The 20,489-nt window shown below is 43.7% G+C and overlaps 1 protein-coding gene across 1 annotated transcript in view; it reads right to left on the bottom strand.

The window, feature by feature from the left end:
- The window catches only part of LOC309399051 (solute carrier family 2, facilitated glucose transporter member 11-like), a gene marked incomplete at its 3' end in the record, with an annotated part of 55,317 nt that extends 38,078 nt beyond the window's left edge, over window positions 1–17,239 (bottom strand). Inside the window, exons 1-7 of the mRNA XM_081966518.1 lie at window positions 17,141–17,239; window positions 15,511–15,609; window positions 7,145–7,305; window positions 4,084–4,208; window positions 3,851–3,980; window positions 3,347–3,495; window positions 2,631–2,734 (exon numbers count right to left, since the gene is read on the bottom strand). Of these exons, the coding sequence (XP_081822644.1) occupies window positions 2,631–2,734; window positions 3,347–3,495; window positions 3,851–3,980; window positions 4,084–4,208; window positions 7,145–7,305; window positions 15,511–15,609; window positions 17,141–17,167 (795 nt within the window). The 5' untranslated portion in view covers window positions 17,168–17,239. The remainder of the gene's footprint in view (window positions 1–2,630; window positions 2,735–3,346; window positions 3,496–3,850; window positions 3,981–4,083; window positions 4,209–7,144; window positions 7,306–15,510; window positions 15,610–17,140) is intronic.
- Window positions 17,240–20,489: the final 3,250 nt, after the last annotated feature.

Genomic DNA, 20,489 nt, shown 5'->3' with positions numbered 1-20,489 from the left:
TTTTTAGCTTATTTTTTAATGTGTTATTTATAAATTGTCTGTGCAACTAGATGCTACCCATTGTCATTGTCATCATCAAGTCTTCCATTTAGGGTTGCAGTTATGTCATGTGGCTGAATGGCAAAGCTTTTCCTTAAGGCTGGTTTTCCTTTTCCTTTTGGCAAACTGTTCATTACAATATGAAACTTGAACATGCCTGAACTCAGAAGTTAGACACTCACAGCCTACAAGCTTCCCTATCAGAGCTCTAGAAAATCAACTTGTACCCCGAGAAATCCAAATTAAGTCCTCTCTGTCTGCCCCCATCTTTATTAGATATCTATTTTTGTCTCCATCACTTAAGTGATGAATGATCTCTCCAGAGCTGTCTTTCTTGCTTTTCTAACCTCTTGAAGCCTTTTGGTCTGAGGCATCTTGGTTAAGAGACACTTAGCGGAATTGCCAAGCAACTGAGACCAGGCTGTCAGACTATTACAGCCCACTAAAACAATCCACTGAAAAGAATTGGTTTCAACCAGCCCATCTCTTATTATATGCACTATTGGATGGTAGGCAAAGTCTGGGTTATTACTCCCTAACTGTAACCCTAATCCAGCAGCATCAATGGTGCCTTTATCAATTTTGATATGGAGACACAAAAATGGTAACTCCAAAGAATATATGTACTTTTCTGAAATTGACAGAACCTTCTCAATAATAGATATACTTTGAAAGCTGCATGCAACAAAATTTCATTTCAATGTATGCTGATTAGTTACATTCAAAGTGACAATAGTTATTCTAAGACTAAGTCTACTTTGGATTTTTAAGAAGCTCACTATGGGTACAAAATAAAATGCAGATATTACGAAAACGTTTTTCAGATCATAACCCAGTGACTTTGATATGGAAGAGTCGAATTTATAGATGGAGGCTAAAAAAGGAATTAATAATTAAGGACTAAAAAGAAGCTGAAATAATATTTTGAGATTTATTTAAATAAAGGCATGGAAATAGAGACATTATGAGATGCAAGTAAGTTTAGGAGTGGACAATTTGTACTGCAAAATGGTAAATTGAAAAGATAAAGACCAGAGAAGGAATTTAAAGGGAATAAAAATAAAAGAGGCATCCAGAAAGAAAAAAAAATCTCATAAAACAATAAAACTTTCACAAATTTTCCATGTTAACAATTAGATAGCAAATAAGCTGGGAAATGCCTAATTTATAAACTGAAAAAAGTGAAAAGAAAATAATATTAAAATTACAAAATGGAAATGCTATGGTAATTGATAATGTAAATATGCAAAAGAGGGGCTCCACAGCTCAGCAGTTAAAGATGCTGAGTTCCTAGAAAGCTGAAAACCCAGGTTCGAAACCTGATCACCCCATGGCAGGGGGGGGGGGGTCTTGCCCTAGCTACTGCCCATCTAGTAGTTGAAAGGATGCAAATGCGAATCAATAAATTGGTACCACTTCACTGGGAATGAAACAGCATTCCGTGCCCCTCAGTCAGTGGTGGGTTTCTACCAGTTGGGACTGGTTCAGCTGAACCGGCAGTAGCTTGGGGGCCTGGGTCGCTGGAACTGGCAACAACCCAGGCCTGCCACACCCCTGAACTGGTTCTCCTGGCAATTTTAGTTGTACTGTGCTTGCGCACACCGTGTGCATCAAGCACACGCTTGTGTGGTGCATCCCTGAGCGAACCGGCAATAGCCTCTGCTGGAGCCCACCCCTGCCCTCAGTGCATAGTCACGCCGGCCCCAAGACCCCAGAAGAGTCTTCAGACAAAGCTGGCTCCCTAGAGTTGGAAACAATTGGACAGGAGAAACCTTTACATTTAAATATACAAAACTTTACGAAGGAGAAGAAATCCCTCTGGCAAAAATAAATATTTAAAGAAACAAAATTTACCAAAGTGAATAAATAAACAGCTGAGTAATGGACCTATAATAATAATAGAAATCTATGAGAAAAGGCTAAAATAGGGAAAGCTGGCCCAGAAGAATTGCCAGCCTCCTATTATAAATATTTTGAAGATTAACTATTACAATCTCTTTAAAAAGATGACAATTTCAACTCTGTATGGAGGAAGGATACCAGAAAGTTGGACAGATGCAAATATAGCACTAATTCTTAAAAAAGGCCAAGACCTGATCTTGTTACCATCTTTATTGAAAAACTAGACAACCCTGCATCTTTAGGTCATTGTCTGGGGGCAAGGATTAAATACCATAATTTAAACAGTTAAATTTAAACTAAATTGAAAAGAAGATGTGAAAATATGTTGATCTGAAATAGGTTTTGGGGGTCCTTGGGAAGAAATGGAAATGCAAAATATTAGTAACTGTCCCTGGTCCTGTTGAATGCCTTGGGGTTAAAAAAAAGAAGGCTAGAAGGTCTGGGCCAAATCACATAATTTCTCTCTTCTTTCTTCTGAACACCACTGCCTATGAATGGAGCGCAAAGAGGAAGGCACAATCCTGTTAGCCTTGACTACAAGTAGCAACATCAAAAAAGGGAATGAAAGGTCATTTTCGTAACTGTTTCCAAATAGTATTCTACTCAACTGCACTCAGGCCACAGAGCTGCAAACTTGTGACCAGGAGAATGACGATAAGCAATGGACATCGCAAGCTGGGCTGTCTCACCACTTCCCAGATACTCAAGTTCTTGGAGCCTGCAATGGCCATCTCTTTCAATGCCTCCTCGATTTCCATTTGCTGATGGCTTTCACCCCAGAGGTCTTTCATTACTTTGGGGGAAGGGAGAGAAAAACAATTCAAATATTCATCCCCCCCCCAAAAAAATCACATTCAGCTAATTCAACAAGATAAATTTCTGGAGGGTTAAGTGCATCATCCATTTGAAATCACTGTGCAGCCACAAGAGACCCAAGTTCAGCTCCCTGGCTGCGTATCTGGTTTTTGTTTTCTCAATGAAACCTATTGGTTTTATTCTACTTGATTTCCATGATTCAAGTTCAAGACAATGTATCGACAGTACAGTAATAAGCAGTTCAAGTGAGAAGAAAGCCAACAAAGCAGGGCTGCCCATGGGCCCACCACCACTTAGCCCATAACCTGTGGCTGCTGACAGGGCTCCACTGAAAAGCTGTTATTGGCCTGGCTGCAACTGGTTCATGAACATGGCAATAGTTGTTTTTTAAGTATCTTTTTTCTGGCTTTATTTATTTCTTCCTTACCCACACCAACCTTATTTATGTATTTATGTATGTATTTATGTATTATGTATTTATTTATTTGTCACATTTATATGGCTGCCCTTTTCATGGAAAGGGTGGCATAATGGTTAAACCTTTAGCTAAGCACAAAGCAGTTTTTTCCCCACAGAAAAAATGTGTCACCTTTTCGGCAGGCATCAGCATCCTTCCTTTGTATCAGGAGGTACGGGGGCGACTCTGGGAAGAACGGCAGCAGCAGCAGCTGCAGCAGGGCTGGGAAGCCACACAGCGCCAGCAGGAGGGGCCACAGGGTCTCGGTGCCTAAAAGGTCTCTGAGGAGATGGGGGAGAAAGAAACACTGTTATTCCTTCTGAAGGGATTGGATGACCGGAGGGAGCCAAAGTGAGGGGGGTGAAGCGGGCACCATCTCTTTGACCAAAGAAAGCCAAGTGCCCTTCCCACCATCACAGCCTGAACTGAGGAGAACCCAAAAAGGGAGAACAGTTTATTCCTCAGAGGGAATTTTCATATCAGTCTAAAGGAAACAAGAAGACCATCCTTTTCCTTGGCAGAGCAGGTGGGAGAACTGCAGCTGAGGACAGACAAACTAATTGGTCTTCAATGGGGATGGAGGTTGGGAGGGCAAGAGCTTGTCTGGCCGGATAGGCTCATGGGTAGTGGACTCACCTTAAGCCCAAGATTTGCCCCAGTGCTTTTCCAAGGGAGAAAAATATGGCTGCCGTGGTGGTGACCAAGCCTCGGAACTTTTTGGGGGAAATTTCGCCGAGATAGGGCCCATGGATATTCAGGCAGAGTCCTTCAAGAGAAGAATCACCGAAAATCAAAAGGTCTCCCCCACACACCTATTCTGATTTAGGGGATGCATTTGGTCAGAGGTTGGGCCCTCCTCCCCATCATACCTGCACTGATGCCATAAAGGAAACGGCCCATCAGAATAATTTCAAAAGACCTGGCCATCTTACTGGAACCAATAAGAAGAGCTCCCACAATTATAATAAAATTACTGCAAATTAAAGTTTTCTTTCTGAAATAAACCACAATCAAGTGTTAATTAGAGACTCCAACCACTGAGTATTTCCCACTGTTGAGTGATTACTCTGCTACTCAAACTAATTTCAAGGCTTTCAGTTCTAATTTAAGGTAAAGAGGGAGGGAAAATGAGAATTCTCCCAATTATATAGTCATGGATATCAACATATCTATAAGACAAGGGGCCATCATGAAAACTTCATCTTGAGGAAACTGGAAATTAGCCAGCTGCGAGGGGGCATTGCAAAATCCAACCAGACAAACTGTTGTTGGAGGGGCGGGTCTGCAGATCAGAACCATCTTGAAGAGACAGGGGAAAAGGACAGGTTTCTCAGATGACCAAGAGGAACCAGCAAGTTCCTCGGTAGGTCAGAGGAAAACTCTTTGAATCGACAGTGGGGGTGGCAGCCATACCCAAATTATCACTTTCAAGCTGGGGCAACCGGACTAAGATTTTTGAGCTGGAGCAATGTTGGAACAAAGTGTTGAAACCGGGTGAGTGATTGGCTAACTCAGAGGTAAAAAGAAAATTTAAATTTGGATTTAAAAGGATCCTGGAGCGGAATTAGCAGCTATTTGGCATTTGGGAAATTTCATGGAGGAAGAAAGTTGAAGCAGAGGCTAAAGCACCTCAGAAGATCTATGTTTTATCTGGATTAGAAAATACTAAAATTGACAAAATGAAAGTTCTTTTTTTGCTTTTTAAAAAAAATAAAAGTGGTTTTTGACAATTATTGACAATTAACGCATTAGAGTGTACAATGGAAATAGGTCACCTACTGGTGAGAATAAATCATTACAATACTTAGAGACAGATGAAAGAGAAAGTAACAGCTGGAGAAATTGACCTTGGCTACAGGGAAAGATACGTTGAAGCAGTGAGAACTTTTAAGGAGTGCTTGTTTTTGCAACAGTGTTTGGTTTTGACTGTTTAAGGTTGTGGAAGAAAATAACTTCTCAATTTGGACTGGACTAACATTAAAATTGGATTCTGGAATTTGGAAAGTAAAGGGAAAGAAAAAAAGGACTGCATGGACTTTAAAATTTAATTAAATGTGATACAATTTTTTTTAAAAAAATCTTAGTTAAATTAGTTACTGGCATTATGGAGCTCTGGATGTATAATGAACTATTTGAGAGGTTAAAAATGTGAGTGAAACTGTAAAAAACTCAGAAATGCAGATAGAGTACTCAGACCAGGACACAAGGCAGCAAACAGGAGAACAGGGGGTATAAGGGTTTAAATGAAGAGCAAGCAGACAACGTGGAAGAAAAAAGTTTAAATGAAGAGCAAGAAGATGATGTGGGAACTGAAATTAAAAACAGTTAGATGATTTTACTGGGCTTTACACTGATACAAAAAATAAATAAACAAAGGGGAATCCCACCTCCCAAAAAGAAACAATTGAATAGCAAAGAAGGGAAAAGTGGGAATAGGTGAGGGAAACCCCTGGGGAAAATTACTAGAACAATAAAAGCACAAAGGAGAGAAAGGATTTGGAAGAAAAGAAATAAGAATTATAAAAAGAAGAAAAAGAAGAAGAAGAAGGTAGGAGAATGGGAGCAAAGAAGAAAATTAAAAAGAAATACCCTGTTTCCCCGAAAATAAGAATCAGGCTTTTGAGCGCATGCACTAAAATAACCCCTTCCTGGAAAATAAGCCCTCCCCCAAAATATTGCAACACAGCAGCAGCCATGAGGTGACCACGCTCACTGCCTCCTGCACCTCAAAAATAATAAGACCTCCCTGAAAATAAGGCCAAGCGCTTATTTCGGAGGTCAAAAGAATTTTCGGGGAAATGCAGTAGAATCTGTGAAAGACCCAGAGAAAATGGAGAGGAGGAAGGGGAAAAGAGATATATCAGTAGATTAAAGGGAATTGTATCAATATTGCTAATGATATGTAGGTAATTAAAATATAAGGGAATTATATAACATTAGTAATTGTTAAGTTAAATGATCTCTGTGTAAAAATTGAAATGAGGATGTATGTTGCTTGTAGTAAAATAGACTAACAGATGAAAGAAGAAAGGATATTTGGTTTAATTTGGTTTAATTTTGAAAGGGAAATTGGGGATATTGTTTATATACTAAAAAGAAAATAAGTTTAAGATGAAAAAAATGGAAAGAGAATAAATTTGGTTAGAAATGGAAACAGAACAATGATAAAAAAATGTTAATTTGTTAAATTGGTAGCATGGATGTATAATGAACTATTTGAGTTGTTAAAAATGTGTGTGAAACTTTGGTGGGCAAGGATAAGCTAGAAATTTAGATGGAAAAGAGAGTAAAAGAGGGCTTAATTGAAGAACAAGAATAGAAGAAAAAGGAACTAAAAATAAGAAATAGCCAGATGGTTTGACTAGGGTAAAATAGATGAAAGAAGGAATCATGAAATGATAATTTGGTATAACTTTGAAGGGACAATTAGTGATATTGTTTTGTAATAATAATAATAATAATAATATATTTATTTCTTAGCCGCACCCTCTCCCGAAGGACTCGGGGCGGCGTACAACAAAACATTCGAAATAAATATGTAAACAAAACAAACATATAACAAAGGTACACTAAAACATACATACATACATAAGGAGGAGATCGATTGATAAAAACAATTAAAATACTGTATTTAAAACCCCTAGAAATTAAATGTAATTAAAATACCCAGTTAAAAACCCGTCAGGAGCGATATGGTTAAATCAAAGTTGAGCCAGGCTTAAATAGGTTTAAGATGGAAACTATGGAAAGAGAATAATGGAGCTGAAATTGGAAATAGAATTATGATGTAAAATGTATTATGTACAAAAGAGGATATAAAAGGAAAAAAAAACTGGATAACACTTTGTTCATAGATTTGTTATTTGCATTAAAAAAATAAAAACTTTAATTTTTTAAAAAAGAAAACTTCATCTTAAAGAAAAGCCATACTTTCCATATCTCACAACCAGGGATCCGCTCCATAAACAGCCCAGAAGACCCCCCAGGCAGTAGATGGAGATGATGAAGGACCACAGCACAGCCAGCCTGTCTGGCGGGAAAGACACTCCATGTCGCTGCAGCCACGTCTCATTGATGAAACTCTTGATGTCCTACGAAAAGCGAGTGTGTGTTCAACTACCAGGCTGGTTGCAAACTTGGAGCATAACACAATCTGAATCAGTTTTTCATGTATTGGTTTACATTATATGAATTGAACTAGAAGACCTCCAAGGTCCCTTCCAACTCTGTTATTCTGTATTCTACACGACAAGTGCCTTTGACCAAATTGTCCCTGAGCATACTATACATGTCTTTACACCAACACACAAAGTATGGGGAATAAACAAGGTGAACTAGAAATTCAAGTAAATGAGAGCAGATATGATATTGTTGCCATTAAGGTGGTATGAAACCCATGAATTGAATATGCAGCTAGTGGGATTTAAATTATTTAAAAGAAACTGACCAAGTAAAAAAGGAGGTAGAGTTGCACTATGCCTATGATGGCGAACCTATAGCACCTGTGCCACTGGTGGCACGCGGAACCATTTCTGAGGGCATGCGAGGCATTGTCTTGTCAGCTCACTGCATGCTGGCCAGCTAATTTTGGCCATGATTTTTGGCCATTTCCCCACCCTCCGGAGGCTTCGGGGAAGCCTCCTGAAGCCTCTGGAAGGTGAAAAACCACCCAACACACAAACCAGAAGTTCAGGAACTGACTTCTGATTTGAGTGTTGGGCCATTTTTTGCCCTCTGGAGGCTTCAGACGGCTTCCCTGAAGCCTCCAGAGGGTGAAAAACAGCCCAACGTGCATACCAGAAATTGGAAAATGGGCCGTTTCCGGCCTCCGGAGCAGGGGGGTCATGTGTGCATGTGCGGGGGGCGCACGCATGTGTGGGGGGAGGGCACATAGAATTATGGTTGTGGGCACGCATGCAAATGACACCCCCCACTCCCCACGCTTTTGGCACACAATAGCAAAAATGCTAGCCATCACTGTACTATACATTATATTAGAAATAACTACATCTCTTATAACAACTCATAACTACAGAAATGGAGCAGAACAATGATGAAAACCATCTTGAATGTATTTGGGGCTAATAGAAAAAAAAAGGGGGGGAATGACACTACCATTGGCCACCCAATCAAACTGAATACTATAGACCACCCAACCAAACAGAGGAAAGAGATGCACTTTTTGTTAGTCAGTTAAATAAGGTATGTAGGAAACACATCACAATAGTATTCACGGACTTTAACTATCCTGCATCAACTGGGAGACAAACTCTGCAACAAGTGGAAGATCAAACAGATTCCTGACAAACCTAACAGACAACTTTGTCTTCCAAAAAGTAGAGAAGGGAACTAAGGGGTCAGTCATATTGGACGAACTAACATCTCACTAACAGAGATGAAGTGATAAAAAGTGTTGAAGTTACAGGAACCTTGGAGGATAGGGGAAATTCAACTTTATGCAAGCACAAGCAACAGAACAAAGTCAAACTAAAATCTTGGACTTTAAGAGAGCTGATTTCAGTGAACATAGAGAGCGTTTGGGAAGGATTCCATGAATGAGAATCCTGAAGGGGAAAACAACTCAAGAAGTTTGGGAAATTTTGAAAAGTGAGATTGTAAAAGCCCAGTCTATCAAAATACCAATGAAGAAGAAAAATAACAGCACTCAAAAAACAAAAAATCAGCATGGCTGCACAAAGAACTCTGATAAATTGAAAGACAAAAAGGACAAATATAAAAAGTGTGTTAGATCATGTAATGGAAAGGCACACTCAGGCTTAGGCAACAACAGCTCTTTATTGTAACAGAACAAGTATGTACAATCCAGCGAAGGTTCAGTCTGACAGCAGCCCTTTTATAGGGAGCTGTCAGATCCTTCGACCAATGAGATTGAATCTCTGTTCCCGCCGGAACAGAGGACCTTGGTGGAAACCATTATAACAGTTGCTAATATCTAACACCCCTCCCCTCTTAGATGGAATCAACCGACTTGTGACGTAGTCACGCAGGTAGGCGGGCTTTTTGGTAGTTCTGCCAGACCTGTGCAGTTCAGTCGGAGGGTGTTATTTGGACAGGTCGGACGGACCTGTTGGCTCTGCAGCTTCACCTAGTGGAAGCTCCTGGAACCTTTCACAGGCCGCGGCTGGAGCTACTAGAGCCAGTTCACTGCTGGCTGCGGGCCTGCAACACAAGTAGATGATTATCCCAATGTCTTCGGGTTTGAGTAGGCTGTGGAAGGAGTTACTTCGTGCTCCTTTTGGGTAGGGGTTTGGCTAACTCATGCAGGAGTTACCTCTGGCTGCCTAAGAGTGGAATTGGAGAGGCGGCCATGGAGTTGGTCAAGGTGCCTTCACCAATTCCGACCGTCCTCGAGCTCTACGAGATAAGAGTGAGGCCCGGTGATGCCTATCACTGTGGCAGGAATCCCCTGAGTTCCCCTGGCATAGTTGTGGGCGTAAACAGAATCCACTAAGCTAAAATTCCGAATTTTGCTTGTTGAGTCTGGGGGCGATGCGGCAGAATAGTTTAGGTATAGCTGGTCTAAGTGGGACCTTAGCCAGCGACCCATGAGAAGCTCGGAAGGGTTTCTCCGCATAGTAGCACTAGGCGTGATGTGTTGAATTAGAACAGTGATGGCGAACCTATGGCACGCGTGCCACAGGTGGCATGCGGAGCCATTTGTCAGGACACATGAAGCGCTGCCCTGTCAGCTGGCCAGTGCGCATGCACGCGCTGGCCAGCTGCGTTCACCGTTTTTTAAAGCCATTTTTTCGCCCTCCCCAGGCTCCAGAGGCTTTATAGGAGCCTGAGGAGAGCTAAAAGAGCCTCCCCTGCCCCCCCGGAGGCCCTCTGGAGGCTTCAGGGACCGTCCGGAGGCTTCCCTGAAGCCTTCAGAGCGCTCAAAACGACCCTCCGAGCAAACCGGAAGTCATTTCCGGTTTGCTTGGAGAGTTGTTTTAAATGCTCCGAACGCGTCAGGGAAGCCTCCGGACTGTCCCTGAAGCCTTCGGAATGCTGAAAATGACCCTCCGAGCTTCTGGTTTGCTCAGAGGGTCGTTTTGAGCGCTCCAAAGGCATCAGGGAAGCCTCCGGACCGTCCCTGAATCCTTTGGAACGCTTAAAATGACCCTCTGAGCAAACCGGACTTGGAGGGTCGTTTTGAGCGCTCCAAAGGCATCAGGTCCCTGAAGCTTTTGGAACGCTTAAAACGACCCTCCGAGCACTTCCAGTTTGCTCGGAGGGTCATTTTAAGCGTTCCGAAGGCTTCAGGGAAGCCTCCGGACCATCCCTGAAGCCTCCGGAGGGCCTCCGGGGGGGGAGGCTGTTTTTGCCCTCCCCAGGCTCCTATAAAGCCTCTGGAGCCTGAGGAGGGTGAAAAAAGCATGTAAAAATGGGGGGTTGCGCCTGTTGTGCGCACATGCGCACTGGGGGGTCGCGCATTGCATTATGGGTGCGGCACGCCCGCACACAATCCCCTGCGCTCCCCACACTTGTGACACGCGAGCCAAAAAAGGTTCGCCATCGCTGAATTAGAAAATAATTATCAACCCATGTTTGCCAATCTCCCGGGCCCATCCTGAATAGGGCCTCTTTTGTAGATCTCACCATTCTTTTCGCCTGACCATTGTAGGCCAGATGGAATGGCGCAACTAGGGCATGTCTGATTCCCTGTGCTGCTAAGTAGGTCTCGAATTGCATGGCAGTGAATTGGGGCTCGTTGTCAGAGACCCGGACATCTGGCAGGCCGTGTGTGGAGAAAAGTCTCCGTAGTACCTTGATCACCACTTCTGCCAAAGTGGAGGTCATGAGGACTACCTCTAGCCATTTCGAGTAGGCATCCACAACTACTAAAAATGTCTGGCCATGAACTGGTGTAGCGAAGTCTATGTGCACCCTAGACCATAGTGCTTGAGGTCGCTCCCACTCCTTAGCGGGTGCCTCTGGGGGAGCTGGTCTGCACTCCTGGCACGGTGTGCAGGTAGCCACCCATTCTTTGATCTCCCTGTCCATATTAGGCCACCACACGTAACTCCTAGCCAAAGACTTCATCCTGGCAATTCCAGGATGCCCTACATGTAAAGCCTCTAATACTGCAATGCGCAGTTTGGGTGGAGCAATGACCCGGTCCCCCCACAGCAAACAGCCATTAATAACAGATATTTCATCTCTTTTACAATAATACATTTTGAATTCAGACCCAACAGGCCCCTTGGGCCACCCCCTCCACACCCAGTTCAAAACTTGTTTGATAGTCGAGTCTCTTGCAGTGTGGTGGGCAACGTCATTAGACAAGACAAGACCAGTCTCTAAGCCGTCAATAAGAAGGACTAGCGTCTCAGGGGTAGGGTCTGCAAGTAGTTCTGGCAGCAGGCAGTGACTCAAAGCGTCAGCATGCCCCAAGGTTGAGCCTGGTTGATGGACGAGGCGATAGGTGAAGGCCGTGAGGAAAATAGTCCATCTGGTCATTCGCGGAGATAATGACACAGGAGTAGGTCGGTCCCCAGCCAGCAAGCCCAGTAGTGGTTTGTGGTCTGTGATGAGTTCAAAATCATGGCCGTAGAGGTACTCATGGAACATTTTTACACCGGCCACTGCAGCCAATGCCTCACAGTCCAGCTGGCTGTAGTTCCGCTCGGCAGTGGACAAGGTCCTTGAGTAATAAGCTAGGGGGGCCTTGGTTCCATTGGGCATGCAGTGGCTGAGGACGGCTCCGACACCAAATGGGGAAGCGTCGCAAATTAAAACAAGTGGCAGGGTCTGGCTGTACTGAACCAGGAACATGTCTGCTGAGTGTAGTCTCTTTAGTGTGGCAAATGCAGCAGCTTTGGCTCTGCCCCAGGACCACCTTGTGTTTTTTGCCAGTAGATGATGTAAGGGTCAGCAACGGTGGTGCTCAACGAACACCTGCAGCTCGGGCTGATTGCGAGGTGTAGGGGCATCCTGGATTGCTTTAATTTTTTTAGTGGTCGGGTGAATCCCAGGCCGTCGATGAATACCCTAAGACTTCAACCCTTGGCACGTTAATTTTGGATTTTTCTTTTTTGAGATGGAGGCCTTTTTCTCTAATTTTGGTCAAAACAGTTCTTAAACATTTGAAAAGTTGTGCCTCATTTGCAGCCGATACCAAGATGTCATCAAAATTGGGGACGACTCCAGTAATCCCCTGCAAAAGCCAACCCATGACACTTTGGAACAGTCCAGGGGCGATACTAACTCCAAATTGCAGGCGGTTACATTTGAATGCACCCCTGTGCGTCACAATGGTTTGGGCCTCCACCATAGCGGCATCTACAGGCAATTGTTGGTATGCCTGCACCATGTCTAATTTAGCGAATACATTGCCGGGGCCTAAGGAATGTAATAAATGCTGTACAATGGGACAGGGTAAGCACTTTTTTGTAACGCTTTATTGATTGTGCACTTGTAGTCCATGCAGATGTGGACAGATCCATCAGATTTGACAGGTGTCACTATAGGTGTCTCCCAGCGTGCGTGATCAACTGGCTCTAGGATTCCCTGGCCTATGAGCTTGTCAATATCCAGATCAATTTTAGGGCGAAGAGCGAAAGATACTCTCCTGGGTTTTAGCCTGATGGGGGCTATGTTGGGGTCCAAATTAAAAGAGATTGGGGTCCCCACATACTTACCTAGACCAGTGCTGAAGACGTCCTTGAACTCCTTAAAGAATTCTTTGGCGCTCTTGTCTTTCAAGGCATTGATGCTGCTTCTTCAGGCTAGGAATATCCTGCTTGAGTGTAGACCATGGCATGATGGTCAGTGATGACTCCATGTCGATCTCCATCTCGCATGGAGAGCCCTCGATAAAGACTGTGATCTTCAGCTTTTTTGGCCTCCTTGTGTGGACTTGGCTGATTGAAGTGTGGTAGGTGACTTTCGTGTCGCCCTCTGAGCGCCGTGGCGGCGGCTGCCATGTCCCTTGGTTGGGCCTCCACTGGCAGTTAGGTCAGCTTCTGGGTTTCCAGGTCGTCGTGAGGTGCTCGCTTCTGCAAACCTTGGTGATGTGCCTCTTTCTCTCGCAACACTGGCATATGGAGTCGCAGAAACGGCAAAACGATCTGGCATGGTCTCCTCCGCAGCTTGCTGTTTCGAATTTGCGTGCCGGCTTGGTGCGGCTACTGTGTATGCGGCAGCTGTCATATTCGCTTTCTGAGCCCTCAGCCTCTGTAGCCTCACAATGTTCGTGTGCGCTCTTTTGCGCATCTTGTGGAGTGCTTTGGTGCTGCTGGGTTTCTGTAGACTTAATGGCAGATTCGGATGCCTTGGTCTCATCCAAGGCAATTTGTAGAGTGAGATTAGATTTGGCAAGTAATCTCCTCTGCAAATTAATGTCCCGCACACCACATATGATGCGGTCTAGTATGAGTTCGTCTAGGTCTCTGAACTTACAGTACGCTGCGGCCTTTCTTAGCACCACAATGTACTTGTTGATCGATTCGCCTTCCTTCTGATTGCGAATATTAAATTCGTGCCAGTGGACGTGCTTAGACTACTTGAGAGTGTAATGTGTCCTCAGCATCTGTTGGAGCACTGACCAAGCGACCGATTGGAGCGGCATTGGCTTAGATAGATCTTTGGCTGTTTCAAACACTTCCCATCCACAGTAACCCAGGAACATGTTCTTCTTGCGGCTGTCAGAAAGGCCCATGAGGTCATTGGCTTCCAGGAAGCAGTCGAACCTCAGCATATACTTGTTATATACCCAGTGCTCGGTGACTGGGTCATACGGAGTCGGTGGAGCGTGCATGGCCATTTGAGTTCTGAGGGTGTTTTGAGTTTGCCATTCAAAAATGGTTGCTCAAAGCCGCGCTGAGCTCCAGGCTGGATTTACTTGCTGGATTGTTACGCTCTTTTTGGTTCACCTAATTGCCTTCCAATCCCACCTTCGTCACCAGTGTTAGATTGGGTAATGGAAAGGCACACTCAGGCTTAGGCAACAACAGCTCTTTATTGTAACAGAACAAGTATGTACAATCCGGCCAAGGTTCAGTCTGACAGCAGCCCTTTTATAGGGAGCTGTCAGACCCTTCGACCAATGAGACTGAATCTCTGTTCCCGCCGGAACAGAGGATCTTGGTGGAAAGCATTATAACAGTTGCTAATATCTAACAAAGTGGAAAAAGGGACACATAACTAAGCAAAATATTACCTCTATAAAGAGAATTCCAAATTCCATCAACACTTGCTTTATTATATTTCCTGGCTATAAGAGTCACAAATATATTGTTGTCATACAGGTAGTCCTCGACTTAAAACAACAATTTGGATCAGAATTTTGGTTGCTAAGCAATTAGTATATAAAGCAATTAGCAATAAGTATAACTGCATTCCTTAATGACAGCAGTCTCTGCAGTCTCAGCAGCCATTGTTATCTCCTTTCCCCAGCAACTTCCTCCTGGCTTTCTACCATGAAAGTCTGTGGGGAATCTGTCAGGAAGCTGAAACTCCCAGCTTCCTGCCAGATTCCCCACAGGCACTTGCCACAGTTAGGCAAGTGCCTGCCACAGTGGCTGCAGTAGAGATGGGTGGGGAGGATTGGGGAAGGTGTGATAACCCTAACCCTAACATTTGCTGACTGAATGGTTGTAGGTCAAGGACTACCTGTAGATTACCTGTAGGGGAAGAAATATGGCTGCTTCGTCTCAGAAGCTGTTGTTCTGTTACCAAATGCATTTGTTGTGATTTATAAAATCAAACGGAATGCATGGGTTTTGTGTCACCAGTCCTTCAGTATCTCTGATTCATTGGATGCCCATGAAGAATGAAGATTCTAGTAACAATTCAATCCCATTGGCCCACAAGAAGGCATCCTGTCACCAGTTGCTAGGACTCATCAGAGTGGTGACTGGCCAGCTGTTATTCTATGGGGTTCAAACTTTCTACCACACAGGAGGATATTCATTGTATAAAAAGCAGAGAAGTTTCTACCCCCTGCCCCAGGTAGAAGTCATGTGAAAGCATGCATTGAAGCATGATGTGATGTCACCTCTAGGCCTCCCTGATATGATGACTGATGGGTGGCATATATTGTGCTGACATGAGAGGTGATCTTTGGCCCAGCAGAGGCAACAGTTGAATGACTCCGGGAGCAGGGTGCAGCTGGAGAAGGACACCAAGAAGAAAGAAGAGTGGCTAAAAAGCTGTCTATGCTAGGATTTGTGTATTCAGCTGCATAGATTGAACACCTTGTCTCCTAATGGAGCCCTTTCTAACTCTCTTGAGGCCATATTGTGCTTTGGGATTGCAGATACTGAATTGCAAAAGCTTCTGTGACTTACCTGGGATGGATAGGTGATCACAGAGACCTGGAAGCCAATAAGGAGGGTACCACTCATTCCTAATACAATCACCATTTGGAACAGCTGCCGATACTGCACCTGAAAGACAACATCCCGGTCTAGGTCATCTAGAAGTCCCCTTTCATAATCCATTATTGAAGCAGCAGAGAAAGAAGCTCCACAGGTGTACAGTGGGTACAGCAGAGGATCAGGTGAAAGCAAGAGACCCAGGGACAAGTCTTCAGATCAACAGCCTCATCTACCAATAGAAGGCAGTCAGGATGTCCTCCAGCTAAAATATTTTTCCACAGCTTAGGCAGAGCCATTTGCAGAGAACACAAGCATCGCCTATATGCTATGTCCTGGCTAGAAGAAGTGAGCTACCAATAATCTTCTCTGCCATCCTCACCACTCTCTGCACCTTCTTCCTGTCTGAAATAGTAATGCTTCCAAACCAGACAGTAATGCAATTTGAGTGGCTGTTACAGAGAAGAATGAGTCAACCTATTCTCCAAAGCATTTGATTCCAGTAAGTAATGGGCGGAAGATAAGAGTTACTACAAAAAAGAATACAAATAGTGAAATATGAAGCTAGAAACCAGTGCAGGTAGATCAGAGAATGAAAGATTTTTTACTGAACTATATATGATTCAGTGTTTCAATCATGGATACCCTGTTTCCCTGAAAATAAGCCCTCCCCCAAAAATACTACAACACAGCAACAGCCATGAAGTGACCATGCTTGCCGCTTCCTGCACCTCAAATATAAGATCTCCCCAAAAATAAGGCCAAGTGTTTATTTCTTGGGTCAAAAGAAAATAAGAACCTGTCTTATTTTTGGGGAAACACAGTAATACAATCTGTGCCAAATATGAACATCTTTAATACAGAATAACATTTTTATCAAGGAGTTGGATGCGGGGTTTATGGGAACACTTAGAAAGACTACAATTAATGTAAAGCTGCCACTTTAGACAAGAAAGAAAATTCAGAAGGTTGTAGACATTCTTGAATAGGATAAAGTTTTACAAAAAGAAAGACAGCCCTGTACCAGGGAAAGGAAAAAAGGCAGACATGTATGATGTGAGAGTAGCATATGAGAAAAGCATCTGGGAGTTCTAATATATTCCAAATTGAAGGTTAAAAATAGCTTTTTTTGCTAAAAAATAACAGACTAATTTGGGGAACATTCAGAAAGACACAGAGTAGGGACCATAAGAAGCTAGAATTCCACTCCTAGTTGAATCCTAACTGGTCCCATGACAGTGAATTCAAAGGAAGGATATTATAATTGTGATAGATCTGGAAACCAAGCCTTAAGAGGTTTGTGGCTCTTGGCTATTTAACCTATAGAAAATTGTACAGCCATCTTCAAATGGCAGAAAGTTCATTGAATGGATGAGGGAGTAGATTTATTCCCTACCTCCATCCCAGTGAATCAGGGAGGCATCTGCCTGAGCCATTTTTGAATAGCATCTTGTTTTTTAGAACTTAAAAAATATTTCAGCCTTGTTGCTTAAGAAACAGTTTTTGCATATTTCCATCAAAGTTGAGAGTTAGGGTTAGCTTTCCAAGTGGGGACTGGGGGGGGGGGACCTGAGGGTTAATCCACAACAGGCATTATACTCACAAATTCCAAGAGGAAACTGACTGTCATTTTCTGGAGGGGATTCTGCTGATCTCCAGCTGGCAGTTGTCAAGCTGATCAAGTTTCATTAACTGAATCTTGATATTTAGGAGAACTATGACCCAGAGTTCACTGATTTCTACTCTTGTTGGCTATTGGAGGATGGTATGCAATGTTGGATTAACAATTTCAAGAAGCAATCTGCTTGAGGTCACCATTTCCCTCACCCCTCCTTCCTCTTTAGCATGCTGCCAGCAACTGATCTGAAGCCAGGAGATGGATGAATTCCTCCTCTGAACTTTAGTAATCCTTTGGCTGATTAGTAACAGGAAGCTGCTGATACTGCTGTCTAGGGAGAAATGTGAAAAAGCTAACTGAGGAGAGTTTGAGGAGTAGGAATCCAACATCCAGATTATGCCCTTCTGCAGTATGAGGAAAATCTTTGGAAGACTTGAAGATCAGGTAGTGATCATGGTTCCAACATTGGGATTGACCATTCACCTAGAAGCAACTAAATCCCATTAATGGGAAGGAGAAAAGGCTGGTTCAGAGTGATTGAGAGCAAATCCTAAGCCTCTGGTGTCAGGTCTGCCATCTAAATGCTTCATGCTGCTTTGCTTCACTTTGCCCCCTGGAAGATATTGCAGAATGAAGTTGAATCAGTTAAAGTATTGGGTCCAGCAGAATTATTTCAGAGACAATTTTCAGGGTGGTTTTAAAGTTTCCAGGTTCTTATGGTCTGTCCATACTTTGAAAAGGGTTCCTCCCCTCTAAGAAATGTCTCCACGTGTAGAATGCCAAATGCACCACATATAACTCTTTTTCCCATACTGCTCACCTCTGCTCAGTGTCTGACATTATTTGGAGATATAAGCACAAGGATGCAATACCCCTTTTGAAGTAAAACAGCTCTGACTGCTGTTTTGAATAAAACTGGAAACATTCCGAGGGACAATTGGAAGGTGTTTTGCCAGTTGCAACTTTCAATTGCTCCTTGGAATGTTTCCACTGAGTACTCCCTTATGGCCTACAAAGAATAGTCTTAAACTCTGAGGGGGGGAGTGGGAGGGGGGAGAGAGAAAAAGAGAGACAGAGAGCCATTTCCCACAGAAACACCGGGAGCCATTAAAACCTGGGGAAGCATGGCTGGGGGTGGTGGTGGTGCATGTGACTAGGTGGAAGTGATGCTGGGTTGGCCACGCCCACCCGGGTTTTGTAGCTCGCTGTGTTTTCTTTTCTGTGGGAAAAGGGTCTAAATAGCTCGTTGAGTGTTTAAGATTGCAGATCCCTGCCTTAGATGCTACACTAACTTCCAACAAGATGACTGGGCTGACCTCCTCCCCTTCACAGAGGTATCTTATAGCAATGCTATTCACAGCAGCACCATTCCAAGTTACAATAGCCAAGACTATAGCCATTCCAGAACTACCACAGACCACTGTGGGTAGTGTGAAGTTTCCAAGAGCTGACCTAATTAATTTACGAGCCTCGAGACAAAGTTTAAAAAAAAACATTCATTTATTAGGACTAACTTCTTGGCACGGACTTCTGTGGAGCCGAAACTAACTCCCACTTAATGGCGTCTGAACTTTACCCCTGTATCCTCTTCCCTCTGGCTGAAGTCATCAATCACACTCTCCAACGGGACATTACGGCAGGGTCCTGGACATGCGCATTCACATCCCAGTTACAGAAATATGAGACTTTTACTCTGGCCAAAAGTATGCATGGCATTCCTCCCCCCTTTCTCAAGTTGATAGTAGTCATGGAAACCCTTTAGACGTTGAGAGGTAGCCTGAGAAAGCCTTGAGAAAGATATGCCTTCTGTTTGTGGCTGCTGTGCTGGTCCATCAGTTTCCAATCCCCCTCGAGAGCAGTCCAGGGATGATTTACAAGTTGACATTTGGCTCCCCTCACTTCTTGAAGGCAATCTGTGCAAAGCAAAACAATTTGAGTACAAGTATAGAATTTAGGGCTGCACCACCACCCCTGGCTTGTTTTTTTTTTCTGCATGGAATTTTGCTATGAGGCGGTCAGTCTGGATGTCCCTACTCTTTTCCCAAGATGCTTCTGATAAGGAGTAGCCCTTCCACTTGATTAAGAATTGGAGTTGTCTCATGTGCCACCTTGAATCAAGGATTTGCTGCACCTCATAATGGGTTTGGCCCCCTATGACCAAGGAGTCTGGGGGCTCCTAGGGTCGATCTGACCACAGGTTTTAAGAGGCTATTATGGAATACTGGGTGTATCTTCCCTAGCAGTCAGGATAATTACATTGTGACTGGGTTGATAATCTTTACTATAAACTTTGGCCCCAGTTTCTTGCCAAATCTCAAGTATTTTTAATCTCAAGTATTTGTGGAGAGGTACACCACCTCCTCCAACTAGAATGGCCATTGCGGGGCTTGGTGTTTGTTTGCCTGTTTCTTATAGATTTGCACCGCTTTAGCTAGTGCTTTCTTGACATTCTCCCAGGTTGCTTTCAGCATTGATGTTAAGTATTCAGAGTGAAGCTAGTAGGCTTCACTCAGGTTTGCCATTCCGGTGGGAAGCTAGTTCAATTTTTTTAAATTTTATGACAGCTTCCTATAAAAGGACAAGCTGTCAGACAAGCCGGCTGCTGGATTATACATAGTTGTAAAATAAAGAGCTGTTTGTTGCTTAACATCTTGTCCGGTCTTTATTCGCCCAATCTAACACTGGCAACAAAGGTGGGTTTGGAAGATGACTGAGACAAAAAGAGCTGACACCTAATTCCAGCCAAACCCAGTCAGAGTGAATGAAGGTCAGGCACCAAGCAGCCATTTTCAGCTGCAAATTTAATTGCCTCGGCATGCCAAAAATGACAGCTCACACCCCACCAGCTCCATGCAATCCAGCCTCTGAGCACTGGGACTCTTGTGTCACTCATTTTGAGTGCTTTATGGAGGCCAACAACCTTCTTGGTCTATCAGACAATAGGAAGGAGGCTCTCTTTCTTAGCTATTGTGGCTCTGAGGTGTTCAACACAGCAAAGGCACTTTCCACACTGGCAGCTGTACAGACAGTGCCCTGGTCTGTGTTGCAAAACACACTGGAAACGCACTACACACAGATGCCATCCAAGATAGTGAGGTGGCATAAATTCAATCAACAAAACCAGAAGTCTGCAGAAACCATCATTCAGTACTGCGAGTTGAGGGAACTGGACAAAATACTGCTCGATAGGATTGTCTGTGGAGTGAGGGACATTAACCTACAGTGGCAGTTATTAGCAAAGCTGAACCTCACTCTGCAGACTGCATTAGATGAGGCCAGAGCAATGGAATTGTCTAACAAATCCATGGCAGCCCTCCCCAAAAAATGGCAGCCT

The sequence above is a fragment of the Natrix helvetica genome, assembly GCF_964273705.1.
Source record: "Natrix helvetica genome assembly, chromosome: 14".
Taxonomy (NCBI): Eukaryota; Metazoa; Chordata; class Lepidosauria; order Squamata; family Natricidae; genus Natrix; species Natrix helvetica.
Note: the sequence above shows the minus strand (reverse complement) of the source record. Positions and strands in the feature narration are given on the sequence as shown.